General features: G+C 42.3%; 1 protein-coding gene across 1 annotated transcript; it reads left to right on the top strand.

Moving 5' to 3' along the window:
* The first annotated feature begins 7,387 nt into the window (after positions 1–7,387).
* Positions 7,388–8,622, top strand: LOC111921718 (uncharacterized). The gene is made up of 3 exons (XM_023917300.3): positions 7,388–7,956; positions 8,054–8,226; positions 8,333–8,622. The coding sequence occupies exons 1-3, from the start codon at positions 7,459–7,461 to the stop codon at positions 8,451–8,453; spliced, it is 792 nt and encodes a 263-aa protein (XP_023773068.1). The 5' UTR covers positions 7,388–7,458; the 3' UTR covers positions 8,454–8,622.
* Positions 8,623–11,420: the final 2,798 nt, after the last annotated feature.

The raw sequence follows: 11,420 nt of genomic DNA, 5'->3' as shown, positions 1-11,420 counted from the left end.
CTCGGACTCGAAAGAAGCCCGAACTTCAGCTAACTACTCCTCAGACTGTAGATGCTACCCGACATTCAGGCCAAAAGCATGATTTCCCACTAATAATCCCCATGGATGATAACCAACGAAACTCCCAATACCAAAACCCTTAACCGAACCATAACCCTCAAGCAACAACGAATACAATACCAAAATCACACAACAAGACTAGCAGATATACAATACTTCATAATAATCACAGGATAACAAAATATCAAGAAGGAAACATACCCGCAACTACATCCGGCACTGCCCTGACCTCCTTTGTCGTAAGCTGAAAAACACGACCCTGAGCCCTCGGGGGCTCCGCTCCACCCTGACCTCAACCCGTAATCCTCAAAGTGGCCGGTGCTGGAGCCTGCACTAGTCATGCGGCAAGTTGTGGACAGTTGACTCTCAAGTGTCCAACCTGATGGAAATGATAGCAAATCCTCAAATCCTGAATCGGGGCTGTCTGCTGACAGTCCCTCGCATAATGCCCCTCCCTTCCGCACTTGCGACATGCACCACCGGACCTACAAACTCCAGTGTGACCCTTCCAGCATTTCCCACATGTGCGGCTGCTCTGATCTCCCAACCTTGAATCAACGGTCTTGGACCGTTTCGGCGCCGACTGCGACTCTGTCGGGGCTTGCCTCTGTTCTCTCAACTGTAACTCAATCTCCAACTCACGCTTCCGAGTGGCCTCCTGCAACTCCATCAAGGTCTTGCACCTCTATGTAGACACAAACTGCCTGATATCCCTCTTGAGCATACTCAGATTTCGGGACATCTGAGCCTTGTTCGAATCAAACTCCGGGAAAAACATTGCCCTCTCTGTGAACATCCTGGTGATCTCCGTCACCGACTCTAAATCCTACTTCAGCTCCAGGAACTCTTGAGCCAATCTCTCCCTCTCAACTCGCAGAACATAGCGAGTACTGAACATCTCCCTGAACTGATCCCAAGAAACTGCAGCTCGCTGTGCATCAGAATACGATCCCGTGGTCAACCTCCACCAATCGTTCGCCCCGAGCCTCAAAAGGTTCGGAGCACACCTCACCCTCTGATCAGCGGGGCATGAACACGTGAAGAAACACCCCTCCACGTCTGACAACCAGCTCATAGAACCAATCGGGTCCTGAACTCCATCGAAGGTAGGGGGCTTCGTATTATTGAAATCCCGATACTGAAAAGCTCTACCGGCTCCTCCCCCTGCAGCTGTAGCCGCCGTGGCTGCTGTCTCTGTAAGAGCTGCATAGCACTCATCAAAATACTCAACCATGACGGTCTTGATCGACCCAAACAGTTCCGACAACTCGGCCCGGAACATAGCAGCAACCTCATCATGCAGGATCTCACGAATCCTAGCATCCAACTCGTCTGTGCTCATCAGACCGATAACCTTGGGTGGTGCTGACTCACCCTGACCGCCTCCTTCTGCTCCCGATCCCGATCCTGACCCGGATCCACTCCCAGCATGCCTCGTAACCACCATACTGAAATTACCGCAAAACATCAGACGCTTCTCACTAACCCAAGAACCGACTCTCGACCCAACCCTAGGGGTTGTGACTTCCTTGATACGCGTATGGGTCCTGTGCTTTCGGTAGTACGGGCCCATACTACCTTCCACACCTACCCATATTTATATCAAGTATCACCACAACGCCCTAGTGAAGAACAGGCATAACAAGCACTCAACCCTCACTCCTAGAGGAACACTGGAAATCTCATACAGAAGGAAACCCTAAACTAGCAGGCATCATAAATTAGGCAACTCTATCATGCAATTCCTGAAGATCCCTAGCCTAGTACCAACATGCTGTTCTATCATATCTCATAAGCAAATAACTTTTATGGTATTTTGGGGTTACTTACTGGCTCCGGCTGATCGTACCTCCGCGTCCTCCTTTGCTTATTTTTGAAAACCCTTTTTAAGTTCTCATTTGAAAACTCTCCTTGATTTGAGACTGGATTCATATGAATGTTCCTCCAATTCACTCAAACCAAGGCTCTGATACCAACTTGTAACACTCTAAAAATTCCAACCAATTTAAACTTTTCAAAAACAACCCAATTTCATAATGTTATTACAAAAAGGTTTTCAATACATTTATTATCAGAGTATTTCCCAGAAACCACATCGATAACACATAAAACTCGAGGAGCGGTACGATCATGCCTTTGCCTTGCCACGGTCTCCTGAAGTACCTGAAACATTTAAACCACAACTGTAAGCCCAAAAGCTTAGTGAGATACCCCCAAAATACAAACGCTATACAAACATAACCATATCATATAACCGATACAGAACAGCCATGCACTTCGGGTCTACTGTGTGACTGGTCCGCCGCACCGGCCTACAGTCCACCTAGTCCACCCTCCGAGTCTATCCATATACATCGAGTCTACAGTGTGATTGGTCCGCCTGCACCGGGCCTTCAATCCACCTATTCCACTCTCTGAGTCTACAGTATGACTGGTCTGCCCGCACCGGGCCTTTAGTCGGCCTGGTCTACTCTTCGAGCCTCGGCACGTCTGGTCCGCCCTCGTGGGGCCTACAACCTATCCAGACCGCTCGCTGGGCCTGCGGGATAACCGGTCCACCCTGGGTATGTTTGCCTACAGCACAAAGCAGGCCCCGCCTCAACCTAACTCCAGCCCAACAACCATGTGCACATAAATATACAATCATATAACAATACACATCCAATCAAACCGATCTAGCAGATCACATAACATAACATCATCCTAACCAAGATACCGACCTAACCGGTCACTAGTATAGCATCATCCTATATACCAGGATACCGACCTTAACCAGGTCTCTAACATATACCATCCTAACTACCAGGATGCAACATAGCAAAGCAATAACATAACAACAATACCCGGATTACATTCCGATAAAGGGCTGGCCTTGGTGCCTTAGACCCTGCTGATATAGTGAGGATAACTCACCTCGCAACTGCTGACTGAAAAGGATAAGATCACGCTGCTCCAACCTCCGACACGAACTCCACCACTGATCAATACCAAAAGACTGAACTCAATAAATACTCATAAATACCAAAATACCCCTGGAAGTCAATTGGTCAACTCTTGGTCAAAGTCAAAGTCCTCAGTCAAAGTCAACCCTCCTGACTGACTCTACTCGCCGAGTCAACCCGCTGACTCGTCGAGTCCCCATGCTCTGAAACTCCCATAACACGACTCAACTCGCCGAGTCGCCCCAAGACTCGCTGAGTCCCACAACTCTGAGTCTAACCGTACTCAACTCACTGAGACATCCCTTGACTCGCTGATTCACAGCTTAACCAGAAAAGGTTAGGACCTCACGACCAGACTCGTCGAGTCCAAGAACAGACTCGCCGAGTCCAAGTCTATCTTCAACCAATTCGCCGATTTGTTCTTCCAACTCGTCGAGTTGCTGCCCATCTTCATGCAACTCGCCGAGTACACCCATGTGACTCGCCGAGTACCACTAGTTCTTAACTCATACAGAGGCTTTCCAAGCCATGCAGGGTCTCAAATCCGTAAATCTACTCTTATACAAGCCATCCATCACGTAAACTAGCAAACTTTATGTGAATCCAAGGAGATCTAAGCATTATACACTCTTGGCTAAGGTTTGGGACTAAAAGGCTTCATCAACAGCTCTTGAATAGGGGCTTTATGCTCTTTTGGATCATCACTACTCTAGATCTGAGGTAGCAACCTCAGATCCAACCTCCAAACTCAAGATAGCACTAGATAAATTCCCAAAAATCCCACAAATGATAGATCTAGGTGAATAACAGCTCAAGCAACGAATCCTTACCTCCAAAGATGACTCCAACAGAAGAATAAGCCAAAACCTTGCAAAGCCCCTTGCTCCAAGACTCTTAATCTTCAAGGATTTCTTCAACCAACACTCCTTCAAGACCCAAATGCTCTCTAATTCTCTCACACACGAAAATTAGGGTTTCTAGACTTCAAGGGGGAGCAAAGAGACTGGGGAGAGGGTATTATGTTCTTTATATAGGGCTCAATCCCTGGGATTAAGGTTTTCTCCACACAGCACCAACTCGTCGAGTCCAGCCACCGACTCGCCGAGTTGGTCACTTAACACGCGACCAGAATCGCGACCCTACTCACCGAGTCCACCCATGGACTCGCCGAGTTGATCATTCACATTTTCAATTTGAACCCCTGAACTTGCACTCCTGAACTCAGGATGTTACGCATCGGGCTCTCGCTGGCAAACACATGACCGGTCCATGCTGCGGTCTCTCACCTTGAATCACCAGCTCTCACTTACTTGGGGTCCTGACCCGAACCAACTGCTTTTCACAGTCGATCACCACCCCATTAGGGCTCAACCAGTCCATGCCTATGATTACCTTGTTCCCACACAAAGGTATGGGAACCAAATCCACGAGGTAACGCTCATCACACATCCTGAGGATACAATCTCTATAAACCTCTGATGCCCGGACGAATCGGTTTTCCATAATCTTGAACTCTAAAGGATAATCCAACATGCTCATAGACTTGGCAAATATATTGTTGAGTGCAAGAGAAACAAAAGATCAGGTAGCTCTTAAGTCAAATAACACCAACACTGGGATACTGTTCACATCGAACAATCCTAAAACATAATACATGGAACATAAATATCAACACCGAAATGTAATAAAAGATAGGAGAAGAAACATACCCGTCACCACATCTGGTGCAACACGCGCCTCCTCGACAATCAGCTGGTAGGCTCGACTCTTCACCACAGGAGCATCTGGCTTGCCCTGTTGGCCATTGGTGATCCGCAAGGTCGCTGGAGCTGTTTCCGCCCCTGATACTCCTGATACCAGTCTCGGGCAGTTGGCCTTTTTATGGCCTTGCTGATTGCAGTGAAAACAAAGCATGTTTGATGTCTGAATAGTAGGGATAGGGGTAGTACAATCCTTGCTGAAGTGACCAGTCTTGTCGCACCTATAGCAGCCCGATCCACCTGCCCTGCAACCTCCCCTATGTGACTTGCCGCATTTCCCACAGCGGCCCCGAACCTGCTAGCCCTTTGACCTCGAGTCGAATCCCTTGGGTTTCTTATCCAAAACCCCAGTCTTCTGCCCAGTCTCCGCCTTCCTCTTCCGATGGTGCTCTATATCAATCTCCCTTTATCATGCCCTGGCTATGATATCATGGTCAGGCACACTGAATAACTGATATATTTCCAAATGTTAGCTCTCATTATATCATGGTACCCAGTTTTCTTCATCTCCTCATCGCCCGCATACTGAGGTACCAACAAGGCCCTCTCTCTGAACTTGGCGGTAATCTCCACCACTGTCTCTGTAGTCTGCTTCATATCTAAAAACTCTCTGGCCAGCTGCTAAACCTCCATAGCTGGTGCAAACTCGGCCCGAAAGCTGGCTACAAAATCTGACCAGGTCGTGTCCTCAATGGTTGTGGCTCCCAAAGTATCACCGACTGCCTCCCACCTGTGTCTAGCCCGCTCCCTCAAACACTAAACACCAAACCTGACCTTCGACCCCTTAGGATAGAAGCTCTTCATCTATACATACTCCATGTTCGTAATCCATCTCCTGGATACAATAGGGTCCTTCACCCCGTAGATGTCTGGTGCCCCGCATCCTCTAAAATCCTTGTAGGAGAGCATACGAGTCCCAGACTGGCCAAGTGCCATGTCACTCGTGAATGCTCCTAAGGCGATCCTCTATCAGCTGAATGATACCTTCCTTGATCGACCCGAAAATCACCGGGGTCGCCTCAAGGATGCCTCTCGTAATCTCGGATGCAATAAGCGCATGCAATCCATCATCAATCAGCTCGGAACTTGTACCTGAACCTGACCCAAACCCTGAACCTCCTGCTCTGTGATGTGTCACCACCATTCTGAAACAAAACACACAACCATTAGGGTCATACATAACATCGATAGGTCCTACACTCTGTCACTCGTGGTTCCTTGCAGCTCCCCAAGAGTCAAACGAATCCTCTGCTTTCAGTAGTACGGTCCCATACTACCTTCCACATCTATCCGTACTTTCCATTTGTTTTTCTTGGTTTACCAAAGCCGCCTCCTATCCATGTATACAATCCTTAATCAAATAAATCCTGTCACTAATCTCATCCTAGGCTTTCCTTAGGGTAATCTCCAACCCACTCTCCGCCATCAACTGCACAAGAAGTCTTTGTTATCTCTCCCTAACTAGCTCGTGAATACCATTACATATTACTAAGGCCAGATAATTCTTCGAATGAGAGTTCTCTCCTTACAATAGTTAGACTCAAACGAGAGCTGCGAAATAGAGCTAAATCTAACATTCTGAAATTATTTAGCCCTCATAATATGTAACTTAACATATTCGTTTACTAGTTAGTTAAAAGTAGCTAGAAATCCTAAAAGCACAAAGAAAGTAGTATTCAGGCATTGAGTAAACAAAACCAAGCATATCCGAATCAGGCCATCATATCACTGACTAATCAGTATTAGCATGTAGTTCCATAAGCACATAAGGCATACAAGGCATCCTTCCTAGATCCTTAGCCCTAATCTAGCATACAGTTTAACAAGCACATACCGTAGGCATACAAGGCATCCTTACTAGATCCTTAGCCCTAATCTAGCATGCACTTCACATTTTCATACTTCATATCATAACATAAAATATATGGTATCTTGGGAAAAATGAATTGAGCTCGGCCGATTCCATGCATCACACACCTTGTTCTTCACCCTTATTTAAGTTTTAGAAAAATTATTTATCTTAAAAAAATCTCTTAAACCCTCGATTTGAGTCCAGACACCCCCAAAGGTGTGTCTGGATCCTTCAAACCAAAGCTTTGATACCAACTTGTAAAATCCCAAAATCTAAGGCTAAACATTTCACCCCTATTATTACCACATAATATCGTAACAAATAAGAACATAAAAAATATCAGATAGTGGCAAGCTAGACAATTATCACAAAGACAATCATCTCTTACTACAACAACTACTAGTGGACCGACATTCATGCCTTCGACCCACTCAGACAGAAAGGTAGTTCCTCAACTGTGTGTGCCAAAATCTGTAAAACCCGATCTTGAGTATATCAATCGGTTTTAAGGTCATCCAATTATATTTTAAAATGAATTTTTGGCCGAAGTAACAAAGCAAAAGCAGAAAAAAAGAACTTGTAAATTTTGCAAATTCTAGTTTTGAATGCACAAAAAAGTAATGTCAAATTAAAACCATATGTTTTTTAAAAAAAAATTAAAGGTTTTTATTTCCCCTAATGTTATAACCATCTTCACAAAAGGTTTATAAAAAATAGCAGCCGTGTAGCAACGGTCATGATCTACTACGCGCCACGCCCTTTGCCCTTATAAAATCTTCCAAATCCCTTTCGCTTCATTCATACAATCGGTCGTGGATTCTTTTCAGGTTTTACGGTTTGGAAGATGCTACTCCGTAGCTCCTCGAATCCCGCTCTTAATTCATGGTTTCGACATGAAAACCCAAAAGAATCGTCATCGTTGGAGCACCTGTTCATTCGCCATAACCCCAGATCACCAACAATTTCACTATACTCGTTAAATCCCAAGAATGATTCTCCCAAGAAGATTGCTAGAGCTTCATCGGAGGCAGATTTGAGTGGTAGTTTTGTCACCAATGGTATGAGTCCACTCTGTAAGCTTTCTTCTATAGCGGTTGCAGAAGAGTTGGAAGGAGAGGAAAGCGATGATTGTGTTCTTCTGTTTTCAACTTCTGGATTGTATCACAACGGACATGGATTTGGTGTTATAGGTGGCGGCGGTGGTGAAGGGAAGATCTCCGGCCGTGGTGGTCACGGGAATCATAATGAGAATGATAGTACGGATTTTTATTATCAAAACATGATCGAAGCAAACCCTGGGAACGCAATGCTTCTTAGTAATTACGCTAAATACTTGAAAGAGGTACTCATGAGAAATCTTACTTATGAATCTTTAAAATCAATCTTTGTTTCTGTGCATACACGTATCATTGATTAGTTTCATCTATTCTTTCAAATAGGCTAGATGTGATTATCCCAAGGCAGAAGAGTACTGCAGCAGAGCAATACAAGCAAACCCTAGCGATGGAAATGTTTTCTCTATGTATGCTGATTTGATCTGGGAGACACATAAGGATGCCCGTCGTGCACAAAGTTATTTTGATCAAGCTGTTCAAGCTTCCCCTGATGACTGGTATGAATAATAGACTCTAGCATTACATTTTAAAGAACTTTGTTTACCTTTGGATATTTTTTACTCATTTTGATATGTTTTTTAAATGATGATGATGATGATGCAGTTATGTTATGGCTTCTTATGCTCGGTTTCTTTGGGATGCTGCTGCTGCTGATGATGATGATGAAGAGGAAGAGTGTGAGGTTGATATGAACATTTTGACACCAATTGCTGCAGCATGTTAGAGTTGAACACTCTTTTGTATATCAGTAGAGATATTATAATTGTATTTAGCAACTTTCTGACCTTTTTTTGTTAGTTGTTTATTGTTGTTTTCTATTTGTTTTACACCTCTGGTAACATTGCATGTGATGTTGTATCATCAATGGTTAATGCTAATATGTTTCTATTGCAGTGATTTTTGTAAATATCATGTCACAAAGATGATAAAATGATGACATAACTTTTATTATGGTCTGTATTTTTTTCAAGATTAAGAGAGAAGTCATTATGCTTACATAGTCAATAGGGCCATATCCTTTGTAGTGAAGTGTAGCTGCTCAAATGACTTGATTGGTTGAATTGATGATAAGATATGGAAGGAGGACCACTTTTTGTTCTTGGACAAAAAATATCTTGCTAGTGATTTGAGTTGCATAAGACATTGCACATATTACTATGAGCTATGATCAGAGTTCTCTCCCACAAAGGTGTTTAAATATCTCATGTTTTTTTTGACATCATGCAATGCTATTTGAAATGGTCTAAAATCCATTAGAATTATATGCCTAATGGGTTGTCAATATGACATTAATGACAAATTTATGTTAGGAAAAATATAACCTTAGGATCTGTACGAAAGAACTAACAGTAAATTGTTACTGGGGCTTGTGTTTGACACAGTTTTCTTAAAACAAATTCTCCATATATGAGTGTTTGTTTCCTATGATACAACAGTTTAAAGCAATTCTTCTAGATTGTCCGAACCCTCACTTGGCCCGGATTATATATTGATTGCGGCAAAAGATGGAAGAAGGAGCAAAAGCGTAGGAGTGGAAGAGAAAGATTTCGTTTCATTCGGTGTATCGAATCAGTCACATAGGCGTTGTAATTATATTACCCAATGTAACTCATGCAATTAAAATGAAATCGTAACTGTCACAATTAAATAAGATAATTAATCAACAAATCAAAACCGAAATCTGTGATTAATAGCTCTTAATTAGTTTTTGTAACTGTTAACCAAAAGGAAATAATTACAGTTAACTCATGGATTATACCATGATTTGCACAAAATTCCTCAAATGGTGATACATATTCACATCCACGATCACCTCTTAGTACTTCTATTTTCTTGTTAAGTTGATTCTCAACTTCACTTTTATATACTTTAAACTTCTCTATAGCCCCGTCTTTACTTTTTAGTAAATAGACATAGCATAATTTAGTGCAATTATCTATAAAATTCATAAAGTGCTTATTTCCAGCCTTAGATGGAATTGATTTGATGTTACACACATCGGTGTGAATTAATCCAAGTGGTTGGGTTGTCCTTTGAATGGACTTGAAAGATTGTCGTCTTAATTTCAATTCACACAAGTGTAGCATTTGTATTTTGAGTCAATGTGAAAGTGTGGTATGTGATAGAGTTTAATTAAACTACGAAAAGTATTATAATTAACATGTCCTAATCTAGCATGCCATATATTTGAAGACTCAAGCAAGTAAGTTGAAGAGTTGTTCATTTCATTATCATTGTCACTTGGCTTAAGAGTCATTACACAAAGTTTGAACATACCCCTATCAACATACCCTTTACCCACATACACACCATTTTTGGTTAATACAAATTTATCCGACTCAAACACCAAGCGAAAACTATGCTTGTTCAACAACCAATCCGACACAAGATTCTTATGAATTTCGGGTACATACAACACATCATTTAACATCAGCTATCTTCCCGACATCGTCTTCAACACAATCTTTCCAACACCTTGGATATCAAAAGTGGCCTAGTTTCCCATGAATAGCTTGCACCATTATCCACAACCTTGAAGTTTCTAAACCATTCTCTATTCGAGCAAACATGACGGGTAGCTCCCGTATCAATCCATCACTCCCTTGGATTGGACTCCACAAGATCAACTTCAAAAATAACCGTTGCAAGATCGATGTCAGATGCATCTTTGGTTATCTTCTCCACAACATTTTACTCCTTTGACTTCTTTGGAACCTTTCAATTAGCAGCCCGATGACCCCGTTGGTCACAATTGTGGCAGTTTCCTTGAAACTTTTTCATTAAAGTTCCACTTTTGGCTCCCAAGTTTGAACGCTTGCCTTTCTTTTGGGATTTTCCCTTTCCAGATTAGTTCTTCCCAGAAACTTGACCATGCTCCACCACATTAGCTTTCTCAGAAGTAAGGGTATAACTACTATTTTGAGCTATCTTATTGTCCTCTTTAATTCGAAGGTAAACAATAAGGTCCTCAATGGACATCTCCTTTCTCTTATGCTCCAAGTAATTCTTGAAATCAACCCAACTAGGGGGTAGCTTCTCAATAATGGAAGCAACATAAAAAAGGCTCATTAAACCCCATACCCTCGGCATACATGTCATGTAGGAGGACTTGTAGTTCTTGGACTTGGGACATAACAGTTTTGTCATCCACCATTTTATAGTCAAATCCAAAGAACTTCTCAAGTTTCTTAGCATGATTAACTGTCATGGTCATCATTGGAGCTCCTTGAGCATTAGGAGTAGCATTAGGCTTTGGTGGTTGGGAAATTTCACCAGTAGTCATGCTACAAGAGGAATCAAATATAAAACTGTTGATGATTGGATTACAGTAACAACTAAACTGTTAAGTATTGTCTATTTCCAGAAAACAAGTTTTGAAAAGTTGTGAATACAAAAGTAAGAATCTAAAAAAATGTTTTAGAAAACAATTTCTGAAAATAGTAACAAATTATGGATGCAATAAACTTAAATAGTTAAATACATGTAGGAAAAAAAATTTCTTTTATAAGCACAGTAAGGTGAAACAGGAAACAATTTTTTTCCTTCTCAAGTTTGTTTCACACAAAGGATTTGTTATAAGACTGTTAGGAAAAATATAACCCTAGGATCAGTACGAAAGAACTAACATTAAATTGTTACTGAGGCATGTGTTTGACACACAGTTTCCTCAAAAAATTTTTGCCCTATATGG

This window comes from Lactuca sativa, chromosome 5 (assembly GCF_002870075.4).
Source record: "Lactuca sativa cultivar Salinas chromosome 5, Lsat_Salinas_v11, whole genome shotgun sequence".
NCBI classification, from domain to species: Eukaryota; Viridiplantae; Streptophyta; class Magnoliopsida; order Asterales; family Asteraceae; genus Lactuca; species Lactuca sativa.
This window is presented reverse-complemented; position numbering and strand designations above follow the sequence as displayed.